We start from the raw sequence: 15,661 nt of genomic DNA on the forward strand, positions 1-15,661 counted from the left end.
TTTATTCTTTTTTGTGAAAGTTTAACGTTATGTAATAACTGAATGTAGTTGTATAGCCTAATGTAACATTCGCGAGAATGTTTACGTTTATCGGTTGTCATAGAGACGCGTGAAATAAACGAGCGCGAGTGAAGGGAGCATGGGCAAAATAAGAAGAGAAAATATATACGTAGTAGGGGAGTTGGAACGGAAATTTTGAAGTGAAAGGAAGCAAGGGTATAAACTAGAGAGGTGGAAGTAAATAAAAAGTTCTGAAGGGCAGAAGTTAAAGGGGATAATAATTATAAGCGAAAAAAGACGAAGTGAATTTTATAATTAGCTGAAATTGAAATCAGCAGTAGTAATAGAAGGAAATTTAAAGCTACAATCGGATAAAGTAAAAAGCTGAATATTCAAGGAAGAATTCTGAATAAACCCAGCTGATCTAGTATTGCAGCTTATTTCCGATTTGCCCTAAAGAGAACCTCACAGTGTTTTAATTAATTTATGAGTGGTAATAACGATAGTTGAAGTGCCCTAATTGATGTCAAAAATTCTGAAGCGTAATTGATAGTGCTTTAAGTATAACTGCGGATAAGTTTTGTAAATGTGTTTTTATTCTTTAAGTGTGATAAGTGAATTCCAGAAGTTTGCTCACAACATAATAGATGTTCTAGGAATCATTTCCGGTAAGGTCTATCATAGTGAATTGTTAACTTTAACTGTGGAAACTCTTCGTGATTGAGAGTTGGAGATAAGAATTGTTTGAAAGATATTTTCAGCTATTAGTGCCTGTGATATTTTGAACTTATAGCATGACTGAGAAATGTGTGAAAACTGATTACATTGGATGTTCTATTATATTTATTTAAGTGTAGAAACTTTGTAGCCCAGAAGCTAAGAAGGTGCATGTGAAGACTTGGAAGATTGTGCTAATGTAATTGACTTGACTTAATGTTTGACTTATTTCTATTGTTTAAAATTAGAAGTAAAATTTATGTAAGTGTTATATGACCTATATTAAATGCTTTATTTGTTAACCTAACTGTTGTATTTGTCTGAAATTCTTTTTACTGCACCATTCACAAAAATTCGAATCTTGCGGGAATCCCAAGTGGAAAATAAAATACCTCGGCCAGAATGAATGAAAAGACTGCTAGCTAATTTTGAATTGATCCTACTAATTCATATAGACTTATCTAAGGATAGAGTGGCGCAGTACAATAGAAATTTCTCTACCCTTAGATCAGTGATTAATTTGCAATTAGTTTTCCTTTATTTTATGAAAGTGACTTTTAGCAAGATGGCGGATTCGAACGTCAAGACAACACGTCACTACAATGACAAGTAATGGAGAAATCATGGGAGTATAACAAAGATCTGTATTTAAGTTTTGTCGATTTGGAAAAGACATATGACAAGGTGATAAGAGAGAAGCTATTCAATACGCTATAGTTATATGGTGCCAATGGGGCATTATATCAAGCAATACTTAGTCTGTATTTGAGTTGTAAGTCAGCAGTTAGAATCGAAGGAAGTCCAGGAAGATGGGTTTAATGTTAAATCTGGTGTCAGACAAGGATGTACATTATCCCCTCTGTTATTCATTATCTATATGGATCACATTATGAAGGAAAGTGGTATTAAACATGATATCAAAATTGGAGATGTTAATGTCAGCCCTTTGCTTTATGCGGACGATGTTATACTTCTAAATAAATCCACTACTAGTCTGTAAGATTCACCGACTAAATTGAATAATTGTTGTAATAGATATGGTATGAAGGTCAGCAATAAAAAGACAAAGACAATGAAAATAGGCAGAATCATTGAAAATGTCAACTGTGTTGTGAATGGAGAACCTGTGGAACAAATAAAACATTTCAGCTATTTAGGCACAATTTTTAGTGAAGATGGTAAATTAAATATAGAAATAGACAACAGAATCAACAAAGCTGGTATGGTAGGAAGTCAATTGAATAAATTCATATGGAATAAGAGAGAAATTAGTCGGAACACTAAATTAGCTGTATACAAGACAGTGTTCAAACCAGTTTTAACTTATGGATCTGAGAGCTGGGTCAGAAGTAAAACACTTGACCAAAGACTAGAGACCGCAGATATGAGAGTTTCTGAGAAAGATTAGAGGCATGAACAGATGGCATCAATGGCAATATCATATTAAAAACGAGGATATTAGGAAAGAACTTGATATTGTCAGCATCCAGGAATGGTTAGCAGAGCTAATTTCAGGTGGTATGGTCACTTAAACAGAATGGAGGAGGAAAGATTAGCAAAACAAGTGTTCTCTGCCAGGTTGGCAGGAAAACAACCCAGAGGAAGATCAAGATATAGGTGGATTGATACAGTACAAAGTGCCTTAGACGATAGAAATGTAAGATCTGATAATGTTGGAGTCTTGACAAGTAACAGACTGATTTGGAGGAAAATTGTAGATAGGAAGTTAGTAATGATGTAAATTTTTCATGTAGTACTATCATATCCTGTACACCCCTTGAGGATTCATGGCAGGAATTTGATGATGGTGATGATGATGAATAACATTAACATGAAAATTGAGGTTAATAATTATTATTTGTTTTTTAAGGCTTACATCTATTGTAATATTTTAAATAAATTTATGTAACAAAAAATTAATCTGATTTGTTTATAAACACTGCCTATTTTCTTATATAATGATGCATTGTAACTACCTAAATGTTCATCCAAGAGATTAAGCTTCTCTTTTTATACTCGCCCTCGAGGGTTTTTCTGTAGTATTTGAGAGTCGTCTTATATGCAGACATATACAGTAATTACTCAAGATATCCAGAATATCATTATTTTCAGTTTTCATGTGATCTTTATCAACTGATTCCATTACAGTACTCTTTCCTCCATTTTCTATTCTTTTTCAATAGTCACTAGAACATTCTGACACCTTCCTGACACTTAACTTTATATTCTTACCCAAGTCTTCCCATAAAGTTTGTTTAACTGCACATTCCTTTGGTTTCTTACATTTTTCTCTATATTCTTTCAGAGCACATACTTGTTAAAGACTTAATTGCCAGGAACTTTCAATATGGTTTCTTCTTTTAACTGCCTGCCTGTTGAACTTCAGTCCACCACCCACTGAATCTCTATGATTAAGTGCTTGTTTTCAACCTTTTCCATTTTTTCTTGAATAACGTGTGTAATTGTGTCCTACAGTTTCCCATTAAAGCAGATCTTGATGATTTTTAAAAATTTCTTACATGTTGTTCTTTCCTATGCAATATTGAATTTTATTCTGTTCAAAACTAAATATTGATTACTTCCTATTTTAAGTCCTCTTTATATTGTTGCGTTCTGAACCAGCATGAAAACAAGACTTAATAATAATAATAATACAATCAACGAGACCTTCCTTATTTCATGTGCCTTCCTTCCATGGGAATTTGTGCACAATTATGTTTTAACATGGTGTTAGTAATCAGTAGACTATATTTTGATTAAGTAAATGAATGGCGAGTAAGAGTGACTAATTTGCAGAGAGGGAATAGATGAGCTGAAAGAGGAGGTGGAATGTCTTGTGAATGAGATGAGAAGTATGAAAGATGAGATTAGGAGAATGGAAGAGTTGTATGAAAGGCAAATCAGAGTAGGAATGAGAGAAAGTTTTGGGAATGATAGAAGAGGAGAGAATGGCAACACTAGAAGAGAGGGAATGAGAGAGAGAGGGGTATGGGAATGATAGAAGAGGAGAGAAGAGAATAAATGGAAAAGAGGGAATAAGAGAGAGAGATATGGGAATGATAGAAGAGAGGGAATGAGAGAGTTATGGGAATGATAGAAGAGGGGAGAATAGGATAAGTGGAAGAGAGGGCATGAGAGAGAGTGCTATGAGAATGATAGAAGAGGAGAGAATGGAAACAATAGGAGAGAGGAAGTGGTAAGAGGTGTAATGTATGGTGACTCAATGATCCGTGGTGTGCAAGATAGGAAGCGTGAGGAATGTTTGCCTGGCGGAACAATAGAAAGTATGGCTCTGGCAATTAAGAGGAGTGAAAGTGTTGATGAGATGATTGTGATGGTAGGAACAAATGACTTGAGAGGTAATGAAAATTGGGCAGCGAGAGATATGAGATTCTTGATTCAGGTAGTACGAAAGAAGACACAGAGAGGGAAGATAGTGTGCATGTTGCCTAGGTATGATAATGATGAGCTGAGCAGAAGAGCAGTAATATTTAATAACATAATAGCTAGAATGTGTGAAAAGAGAGGATTTGAATATGCGGATGCTTGGAGGGTGTTTGAGGACAGAGAGAAATTGTATGCGAGAGACCACTTACATTTGAATGAGAAAGGACGTAGGCATCTGAAGAGATTGCTGTTCTGAATGAGTTAGTGTGTCAATGCAGGGAAACTAGAATGCCAAGGGTGGTTGGTAGCAGGGGTGGCCTCTTGTGGAAAAGGGTACTTGGGAGAAGGGGACAATCAGGTAATGCTGAGCCCAGTAAAGTCTAGAGGGATAATGATGGGTATAAAAATAGTGGCATTTTTATGCTTTATACTAATGCCAGGAGCATCCGGAATAAAGGAGGGGAATTGCTGGCGCTGAGAGCATCAGCCTGGACAAAGATTATTGGGATCACTGAGACATGGTTGACAGAGGAGGATATAATAACAGGAATAGAAGTAGCAGGGTACAGCATTTTTCAGCAGGATAGGAAGGGAAAGTGTGGTGGTGGAGTACTGCTTATGATAAGTGACAACTTATGTCCTCTAAGAGTGGAGGCTTTGGAAGGTAGCAACACTAATGATTTTGAAAGCATATGGTGTGAGATAGAGGTGGGCAAGACAGGATTAGTGGGGTGATGATACAAACAACCAAGGAGCACAGAGGGGTGGGGACCAGGAGAAGTTTAGACAGTTGGGCTTGGCAAGTGCAAGAAGAATGATTGTTATGGGAGATTTTAACTACAGGTTCAAGAGTTTTGGATTTAGTCATAGCATCAGAAGAGTTGATAATAACTGAGATGACATCTCTCCCACCAGTTGGAGAGAGTGACCATGTGGTTTTGACTTGAAAGATGAATAGATATGCAGGAGTATCAAAGAAATGGGAACGTATGTAGAATTATAAGGCAAGTGATTATAATAGTCTTAGACTATTATAATCTTAAGATTATAATAGTCTTAGCTATTATAATTATAATTTAATTATATATTATAGCTATTATAATTATAATTAACTATTATAATCTAAGACTATTATAAACTTTCATGGAGGGAGGAATTGGAAGGCCGGGATATCATTAGTGCTTGGGAAATTGTGAAGGAATATTTGTTAGCAGTAATAGTATGCTGTATTCCACAAGTGAAGAAGAGGACACAATTTGGTGTAAAGTGGATGACAAACAATATTAAATAGGAACTGCACGTGAAAAAGAGACTATGGAAGAGATATAAGGAGACAGGTGAAGAGCAGATGCATGAAGAATATAAGACACAGGCCAGGAGAGTGACTAGTATGTACAGCATACTAGTCACTCTCCTGGTAAGGAAGGCGAAACTGGAATATGAGAAGAGATTGGCCCTAAGATCCAAAAAAAAATCCTAGAGAATTTTTTAGCTATGTGGCCAGTAGGACGAAAAATGATTGTGGAAGAATGATATTGTGGGATAAAAATGGGAATAGAGTGAATGATGCAGAAGACATAGTGGAATTGTTCAATGAACACTTTATTAGTGTATTTCATCCTGGTGGAGTAAATTTTAATACTAGAGGGATGGGGAGGTTCGAGGTTTAGAGATGCAGGAGGAAGAGAGCGTGTTCTAAATACTGAGTACCCTGGATGTCAGTAAAGTTGTGGGACTGGATAGTATTTCACCACAAGTTTTGAGATAATTGTGCTAAGGAACTGACAGCTCCTTTAACCTGACTTTTCAATGAAAGTCTGGCTATGGGAGAGGTGCCAAAGGAATGTAAGAAAAGTAAGCTAGTGGCATTGCATAAGGGCGGTAGCAGACTGGAAGTACACAAACTGGCCTATAATTAGGCCAGTTTGTGTGTCATCGGTAGTTGTTAAGATCTTTCAGAAATTAGTTAGGGACCTTATACAACATTGAGCAGATGAGGGTAATGTTATCTGTGAGAGTCAACATGGATTTGTGAGGGGCGTTCTTGTTTTAGTAATATGATAGCCTTTTATAATAAAGTTACAAGAGCAGTTGATGAGGGGAAGGCATATACTGCCATTTTCTTGGATTTAGCGAAGGCATTTGACAGGATGCCACATGATAAGCTGATATTTAAGTTGAAGCACATGGGTTTGGATATCAGGTTGGTCAACTGGATTCAGGATTGGCTGTCTGATAGGTATCAGAGAGTTGTGTATGGTGGGGGCAGTTTCAAGAAGGCAGAGAGTTACAAGTGAGGTCCCACAGGGCTCAGTACTTTATATCAATGACATTGTCAGTGGATTGCAGGGGGATATTCAGTTGTTTGCGGATGATGTGAAGCTGGGAAGAGTTATTAGTAATAGTGCAGATGTGGTAGTCCTGCAAGAGGATTTGAATAAGCTAGACAGATGGGTAAATGAATGGGGATGTCGGTTTAATGCAGCAAAATGTAAGGTCTTGAGGTTTGGGACACATCGATGGGACGGTGCATACTCTATTGGAGGAGCTATACTGGAGGAAGTAGGAAAGACAAGTGATCTGGAGTTGATGAGTGATAGAAACCTAAAATTCGAGGGACATATTGCAAAAGGCAGTGAAGATAACACAGAGGATTGTTGCAATAATGAGAAGGACGCTGACCTGCAGAGATAAAAGAGTTATCATTCCGTTGTATAAGATCCTGATCAGACCACACTTGGACTATTGTTCTCAGATTTGGTCCCCAGGATTTGAAGGGGATGAATTAACTGTGGAAAGGGTACAAAGGCAGATAACAAAGATAGTTTCAGGACTGTACAATGTTAGTTATGAGGATCGGCTGAGGGAATGTGGACTGCAGAGTTTGGTGGATAGAAGAAGGAAAGGTGATATGACTGAGACTTTTAAACTGTTGAGAGGTGGTTACAGGGTTGACACTGGGGAGTTCTTTTGCTTGGTTGAACAGCGGAAAGGAGTGATGACAAGGGGCCATCCCTGGAAGTTACAAAAGGAAACTGTTAGCAAGAGGATGAGGAGTGGTTTCTTTGTATGGAGGGTGGTTGAACTGTGGAATGCATTGCCTGATAGTGGTGAGAGCAAGAATGGTCAATGAGTTTAAGGAGTGGTGTGATGGACTTTGTGTTTCCTAGGAGGGACTTCCCATGATGACTCTTGATAGATTTGTGTTTCCTAGGAAGGACATCCCGCGATGAGTCCTTTGACTCCTTGGAGGCCTAAATAATAATAATATTTTGAACAAAATTCCAGAAAGCACATACCATTACTACTAGCATGGCTCTTTTCTCCAAATCTTTCCAAAACATTTTTGTATATCTATCTGGTAATAATTTCTAACTCTGCTGTTTAGATCTCTAACAAGAACCAAACTTTTACCTTTTCTTTGCATTAGCTGCTTTCTCCAATTCCTTAAAAATTCCATGTCTTCCTTAATAGAATCTTCTGTGAGATCCTAGACACAAATAAGTTCAATTCCCATTCTGACATCTATTCACATCACTACGTTATACTGCCTACATTCTAGATTATCCATGTGCCTAGCATTAAATATTATAACTACTCTAAATTAATTTACTAAAATAATTTAATAAAATAAACAATGTAAAATTATATAAATCAAGTGGATATTAAATCCAGCATTATTTCATAGCTGAATGAAGAAACAATGAAAGTTTTGTATGAAATCTGTCCAGAGAGCTTATGGGAATACACTCAATGGCATTTATGAGTTGCCCTAGTGTGGACCTTATAGAAAACATGATCAAGTGATCATAAAAAATACACCTCTCCAACACTTTGAGTTCCTTAGTATTGAATGACAGTTTTGCTCTCTTAAGGCTTCTGCCTGGTGTCTGAGGAGAACCAATCAGTTTGAAACAGCTGTCAGGCCAGTGAAACCTTATCAAAATGGACCAATAGAAGGCAAATATATGGACAAGAGATCATGTTTTCTATCTGCACTAGGGCAACTCGTAAATGCTGGCGAGTGCATTCCTGTAAGCTCTCTGGTCAAATTTCATATGAAACTTTCATAGTTTCTGCATTTAGCTTTGAAATAATGCTGGATTTAATATCCACTTGATTTATATAATACTCTAAATTAAAGCCACCAAGAAATTATATACTTGGTTTAATCCTTTATCCAAGTGTAAGCAAACAAAGTTTGTGCCTGAAGTATTTCCAGGACTGGGACAACTCATATATAGAAGCTAATGACTTCACATCACTTGCCTTAGCATCCCATAATGCAAAGCACATATCCTTGTGGAAATGTATAATTCTATGCATTATGGGAAGGGTCACTACCCAGACCAGTTTTGACCTTTATTGAGGTGATGTGAAGTCATTAGCTTCTATATACGAGTTGCACCAGTCTCCTGAAAATACTTCAGGTGCAAACTTTGTTTGCTTACACTTGATAAAAGATTAAACTAAGTGTATAATTTCTTGGTAGCTTTAATTTATAGTATAACCAAGTGGAAAAACTTCCGACAATTATAACTACTCCTTTTGACTGATCATTATTGTCTGAATATAACATTTTGTATTTATTATTTTGAAGAGTCTCACTTTTTTCTTCTTTGTTTCAGTAACACCTATAATGCCAATGAAGCAATGAAGTATTTCTCCAATGCTTTTTCTAATCCTGAATGCTGCTCATACTGAATCGGAGTTTATTCCAGCATCTGATGTTTCGATGCTTGCCCTGGTTGGTTCCCCCTATGAAAAGATCGGTGTTCCCATTTAACTGGACGATGTCCCAGTCGGCATGAAATCCATCATACTGTACATCATTTTCTTTCGGTTTTAACCAATAACAATACCACCATTTGGTTGACTTCATTCTTCCTCCTCTTACTAACAGGGTGTATCATGAGAAGGTGAGTCAGTTCTCCACATTCCTTAAAAAGTTATACAGGTTTCCTCCATATCTTGCTTTAATCCTTAAGTGACTCCTTATTAACCATAATATCTAGATACAGCTGATTTCAGAAATGGCATTAAATTAGTAGATACATTCAGGACTTTAAGGGAGGGGAAAAAATAACTCTCAAAACTTAATTTTTTATGGCAAAGTTATTTTTTATGTAGAGAAATAAACCAGGAAATCTATATGTAAATAATTAGAATAATCTCCTAAAACAACTGATAACAGTACAGACAGAAAAGAAAGTAATGGGCTGAAATAATCAAATTACAAAGAAACCATGCACTTTTAGAAGCAGAATAATATTGTACCATTTTGGATGTTGAAATATGCAATACTTCCTGAGAAAAATTCTGAAGTCTGATTTTAGCAGGAAATCAGACAGAATAACTCAAACATAAATTTGGAATTGATCTGTATATAATGTGCTTCACACATTTTCACCATATCTACAGCAGTTATGGATTGTATATTATCTCTAAAATGACCATTCTGAAATAAATATAAGTTGCATTTTTAACATTTGCTAAAAATGCAATATATGTTTAACATTTTTAACATATGTTTAAAATGTTAAAATTTGTATTGACATAAAAAGGTGGATGGCTGAAGTCTTTTTGAAATGTTACTATATATAACATTTTGATATTTGAAAATATCTCAAAATCAGAAACCCAACAATGTAATGTAACATTACTGTTGTGAATAAAGCAGAACACCTAAAACTGAAAGCATGATGATAACAATGTAGCATATTTAGAATTTGAAAGGAAATAAAAAATTTGTTCAGATAATTTATTTCAAAATTTTATTTAAAAGCTTAATGTTTTGTTTTAATATAAATATTTAAAATTAATTTTCAACTCAAGCATTTGAAAATATCATGAAAATAATTTTTGATTAAAAAAACAACATGAATAAAAATTTGGTCCACTGAACTGACTTGAATAAAAGACTGCAAAACACTTCCAGTGTTTTAAGAATGATTTCACATCATATTTCAAAATTATTTAATTCCCCATATGCAAAATTAATTTTTATATCTCTTGAGAGTAAATGAAATAAATAAAATATAAAGTGAACATTACAATATTAAAAATCAATTTTTCATACGGCAAATTCCAAAGTAAAATAATTTAAGTGGCCTCCAACTGCTCCACATTAGAGTTAATTCATCAATGGCTCAACCAAACGAATTAATGAAGTAATGACAGGCTGAAAGGCACTCATGTTTTTATCTTTGAAAACTTGAACTAAGGAGGTTCATGTATTTGATCCACTTACAACAGGGAGGTAAAGAGTAGTCTAATAGATAAGAGATCTGGATATATGCTCCACTCCTTTTGAAATTCTATTTCTATCCACAGAAGGTCATACAGCTTATAACACATTAGTACTGTTGGACTAAGAATCAGATAATTTAGGGCATCTGTTCTTGAGACCAAACATGGTACATTACTTACTTCAGGCATCCAAATGAAGATGGTGGTGGTTTCACACTAGTAATGAATGCCTGGGATTGGAAGATCAGAAAATATCAGGAACTTCATTTGAGGACTAAAAATATATTGGAAGCATAAATTTAGCAGCTGTAAAATATCAGAATTTTTAACAGAAAGGTACCAAGAAAGTAAACCTAGAAGTGGGGACTGAGCTAAGTCCCTCTTACATATAATAAACAACTAATACCAAGTGAGAGTGGAATAATGGGTAAAAAAATCTGATGTCTACTGCCCAAATTGCAAGAGTTGGTTAAGCATGTTAATGATTAATGTGACTTTTTTTTTCTTGTTTCTAGTGTGTCTACTATTATTTAAACAAAATGAGCCCTAAAATGGGTAATTTTTACCTTTTCTGAATAAATAAAAGAAAACTTCAAAATCTTACCGTGAAAAGCTCTTGCTTCAGCTAATTTGTCTTCTGCTTTCTTTTGCAGAGAAAGCAATGCTGCTTGTTGTTGCTTCAAAGCTGTTAGCTGTCATTAAAATAAATATGTTCAAACCTCTCAAAATAATTATAGATTTTATAATGAAATTTCACGAGAATATGTTTTGTGAGAATAAATCTAATAGACAAATAGGCTTAGGTGTTGGGCATTATTCATAGCTTATTTGAAATCAGTTGTGATTTAAAAGATATTGTTTGGTGTTGTAATACCTTTAAAATGACACACAGAGAGAAATGACAAAGTTGTATTTAGAGGGAAATCTTCAGCAACATTTCTTTTAGAGTGGGAGAGAGCCCATGTTCAGTGTTAGAACCCTTGTTTAATATATTTATAAAATTTTGGTTCAAATATGAAGTATAAATTTCTCTCTTTGTTGATAAAGCTTCAGATAACCTAAAGTTTGTTACTGGATGATTTTAAAAAAATTAAAGAGTAGACAGCATAGTAAAGTTTAAATTTTAATGTGACAAAGGCAAGTATGACTTGTTAAGAAGATAGTATTAGATGGATATAAACTGAATGAACAGGCTATTACAAAAGTTCATGAATATATAAGGATTTGTGTATTCTGATTGATAGAGAAAAATAGTGAAAGAAAAAGCTAGAATAATAGCAAGTTGGGTTTAGGCCAAATAAAGATGGGATCAGATTTTTTACTTAGAGGCAAGTAGTCAGGGAAAAGTGAGAATATAGTAAGGATTTGTATTAAGTTTTGTAGATCTGGAAAAGGCATATGAAAGGTGCTGAGAGAAAAGCTGTTAAAATCATGAAATCATACACTGTAAATGGGACATTATACCAAGTAATATATAACCCTCTACTTGAGATGTAAGTCACATGTTAGAATCGAAGGAAGTACAAGAAGATGTTTGATGTAAAATCAAATATAAGACAAGGATGCGTGTCATCTCCACTCTTATTCATCATCTATATGGATCACATTATGAAGAAAACTGGCTAAAAATTATATCGATGTCCCCAATTTTAATAAGTTTTAGCTGGATATGATACATTATATTGGATTTTTTTATTGGACCATGATTTTGATAAACATATATACATAATCGTCGACTAGTTTCGCCAGCTAGGGTCTGTCTGACTTTTTCAAGACAAGAAAGGTTATACTAACATTAAATGCTAAAACAAAAGAATGCAGTAACGACCTAAAAATCAGTTAAACAAATTGAAGAGCACGCGTGACATCAAGAGCATAAAGCATGGAGACTTAGTCATTGTTATTAAACAGCGTTTTATAATTTTTCGCCTAATTGAGTTCTGCTAAACATAATGAATTTATTAAGTTTTTCCAAATGTCTTTTAATATTATGCCTTGGTTTCTATTGAGGTTGTCTCCTGTCCAGAGTACCACTGCAGCTTCTTTAAAGATTCTACATCTGAAATCTTCTTCAATGTATGGCATGGAGCTGCTGTCCCAATCTATGGAATGGTTTGAAATTGAGAAATGATGTGCTAATGCTGAGATGTCTGTTCTGTTATTAGTTACATCTTCGACATGTTCTTTCTTTCGGATTTCTAGGCTTCGTGAAGTTTGGCCTATGTAAGTCAGTCCACATGAACATAGTATGCTGTAAACTCTTGTGTATTTATAGAAAGCAATTCTGTCCTTAGGAGATCTTAACATGTGCCGTGTAGTTAAAATAGGTTTAAAAGCAACCCTGATGTTAAAAGGCTTCATGATTCTAGCTATTCTGATGGAGACTGAGCCTGCATAAGGTATGATGATGGATGATGCATACTATGTCACTAGAAGTTGTTGCTGGGGGGGTTGTTTCTATAAAGGATCTTTTTAATTATATTTTGTGGATAACCATTTTTGGATAGAGTTTTTGATATAAGCGAGAACTCATCAAGTACATCTTTTTCTTCTGTGATGATATTTTTTGCTCTGTTTTTTAGCATATGCATGATGCTAAGTTTCTGTGCATAATGATGATTAGATGTAAAATGAAGATAACGACCAGTGTCTGTAAGTTTGCGATAGATTGTGAGCTTGATTTGTCCATTACCTTGTTTTTTAATTAGTACATATAGAAAAGGTAATTGATGGTTGTTTTCTAATTCTAATGTGAACTTAATTTTATGATGGAAAGTATTTATTTTTTGGAGGAACTCATGTAAGGTATCTTCCATGTCTTTCCAAACGATGAACACATCGTCAACATGTCTCTCCACCAGACTGATGGTTTTGAAGTTAATTTTGCTAAGATGTCATTTCCTAGATTTTTCATCAAACGATGAACACATCTTCAACATATCTCCACCTGACTGATGGTTTCAGAATTATTTTTGCTAGGATGTTATTTTCTAGTTTTTCCATAAAAACTAGAAAATAACATCCTAGCAAAAATAACTCCAAAACCATCAGTCTGGTGGAGATATGTTGACGCTGTGTTCATCGTTTGGAAAGACACAGAAGAAACCTACATGAGTTCCTCCAAAAAATAAATCCTTTCCATCATAAAATTAAGTTCACATTAGAATTAGAAAACAACCATCAATTATCTTTTTTGGATGTACTAGTTAAAAAATAAGGTAATGGACAAATCAAGCTCACAACCTATCGCAAACCTACAGACACCAGACGTTATCTTCATTTTACATCTAATCATCATTATGCACAGAAACTTAGCAATACATACACTAAAAAAAACAGAGCAAAAAATATCATCACAGAAGAAAAAGATGTACTTGATGAGCTCTCACTTATATCAAAAACTCTATCCAAAAATGGTTATCCACAAAATATAATTCAAAAGATCCTCTATAGAAACAACCCCCAGCAACAACCTCTAGTGACACAGTACGCATCGTCCATCGTCATACCTTATGCAGGCTCAGTCTCCATCAAAATATATGAAGAGCCTTTTAACATCAGGGTTGCTTTTAAACCTATTTTAACTACACGGCACATGTCAAGATCTCCTAAGGACAGCATCGCTTTCTACAAATACACAGGAGTTTACAGCATACTATGTTCATGTAGACTGACTTACATAGACCAAACTTCACAAAGCCTAGAAATCCAAAAGAAAGAACATGTCGGAGATGTAAATAATAACAGAACAGACATCTCAGGAGATTAGCACATCATTTCTCAATTTCAAACCATTCCATAGATTGGGACAACAGCTCCATGCCATACATTGAAGAAGATTTCAGATGTAGAATCTTTAAAGAAGCTGCAGTGGTATTCCGGACAGGAGACAACCTCAATAGAAACAAGGCATGATATTAAAAGACATTTGGAAAAACTTAATAAATTCATCATGTTTAGCAGAACTCAATTACATTAAGAACTATCGGTGAATCAAAGCATAAGTCAACACCTGGGTAGTACAACACTAGGGCAACTCGGAGCAAAGATAGAGCAAGCTCCATCACTATCCTTAATATTTTCTCACAATGTAAAATGCAGCTCCTAGGAGATGTATTACTGTTTTACATTATGAAGAGAGGTCACTACCCAGACCGGTTTCGACCTTTATTGAGATCTCATCAGTGAGTAGGTAAACCTGGATAATACCAAGGTTTACGTGAACTGAACTTACATATACCCTTACTATACGAATTGCCAGACCGGTGTGCCCATATATTATTATTACTACGATAAAGAGCCAAGAGGCTATTTTTTTCCAGCGGCATAAATTAAGTTAGGGGGATAATTAATCCCTCATTATTTTAAAGCCGGATACGAAACTCGGAGATTGAAATCTAAGAGTTTCATGCCGAAGAACTTCCCAGTGCTGTACTACCCAGGTGTTGACTTACGCTTGGACTTGCCGATAGTTCTTTGGCATGAAACTCTTAGATTTCGATCTCCGAGTTTCGTATCTGGCTTTAAAATAATGAGGGATTTATTATCCCCTTAACTTAATTTACGCTGCCGGAAAAAAATAGCCTCTTGGTTCTTTATAGTAGAACTCAATTACGCAAAAAATTATAAAACACAGTTTAATAACAATGACTAAGTCTCCACGCTTTGTGCTCTTGATGTCACGCGTGCTCTTCAATTTCTTTAACTGATTTTTAGGTCGTTACTGCATTCTTTTGTTTTAGCATTTAATGTTAATATAACCTTTCTTGTCTTGAGAAACTTGTCAACGATTATGTATATATGTTTATTAAAATCATGGTCCAATAAAAAATCCAATATAATGTACCATATTTAGTAAAAAAAAGGACCAAATATTAACTATCAAAAAGTTTTAGTTGGTTTAAAATTGATATCTCCAAATTTATGCATATGATATTAGGAATATTTTTCTAGTATTAGGCTCACAATTAAAGAATCAAATAGAACTTTTAAACTATTTTTATTGATTTCTAAACTAGTTTCATGTAAATCTTTTTTGTTTCCACTCATAAGGATAATTACATGTAAACTAAAAAACTAGTGAATAGGTAATAACAGTTAGCATACATAATGAAAATATTTGAACATGAATAATAATGGAAGGTGTGCATTTGCTATGATGTTGTTTGCTGGTTCATGGACTGCCAAAAAAAATTCCTAGTATGTCCTCACTCCACAGAAGTCAATGTAACATTTATGCAGATGTTATATACCTAAACGAATTCAGTACATCTTCAGAATTGCTTAACTAAACTGATTTAATTGCTTT

General features: G+C 34.7%; 1 protein-coding gene across 5 annotated transcripts in view; it reads right to left on the reverse strand.

Moving 5' to 3' along the window:
• LOC150104886 (uncharacterized) overlaps positions 1-15,661 on the reverse strand; it is a 695,785-nt gene that overhangs the window by 450,598 nt on the left and 229,526 nt on the right. For all 5 annotated transcript variants that reach the window (XM_090395398.1, XM_090395401.1, XM_090395397.1 and 2 more), the window contains exon 9: positions 10,958-11,045. In XM_090395398.1, the coding sequence (XP_090251524.1) occupies positions 10,958-11,045 (88 nt within the window). The remainder of the gene's footprint in view (positions 1-10,957; positions 11,046-15,661) is intronic.

This window comes from Typopeltis vanoorti, chromosome 7, assembly GCF_054136105.1.
Source record: "Typopeltis vanoorti isolate ZY-2024b chromosome 7, IOZ_Tvanoo_1.0, whole genome shotgun sequence".
Taxonomy (NCBI): domain Eukaryota; kingdom Metazoa; phylum Arthropoda; class Arachnida; order Uropygi; family Thelyphonidae; genus Typopeltis; species Typopeltis vanoorti.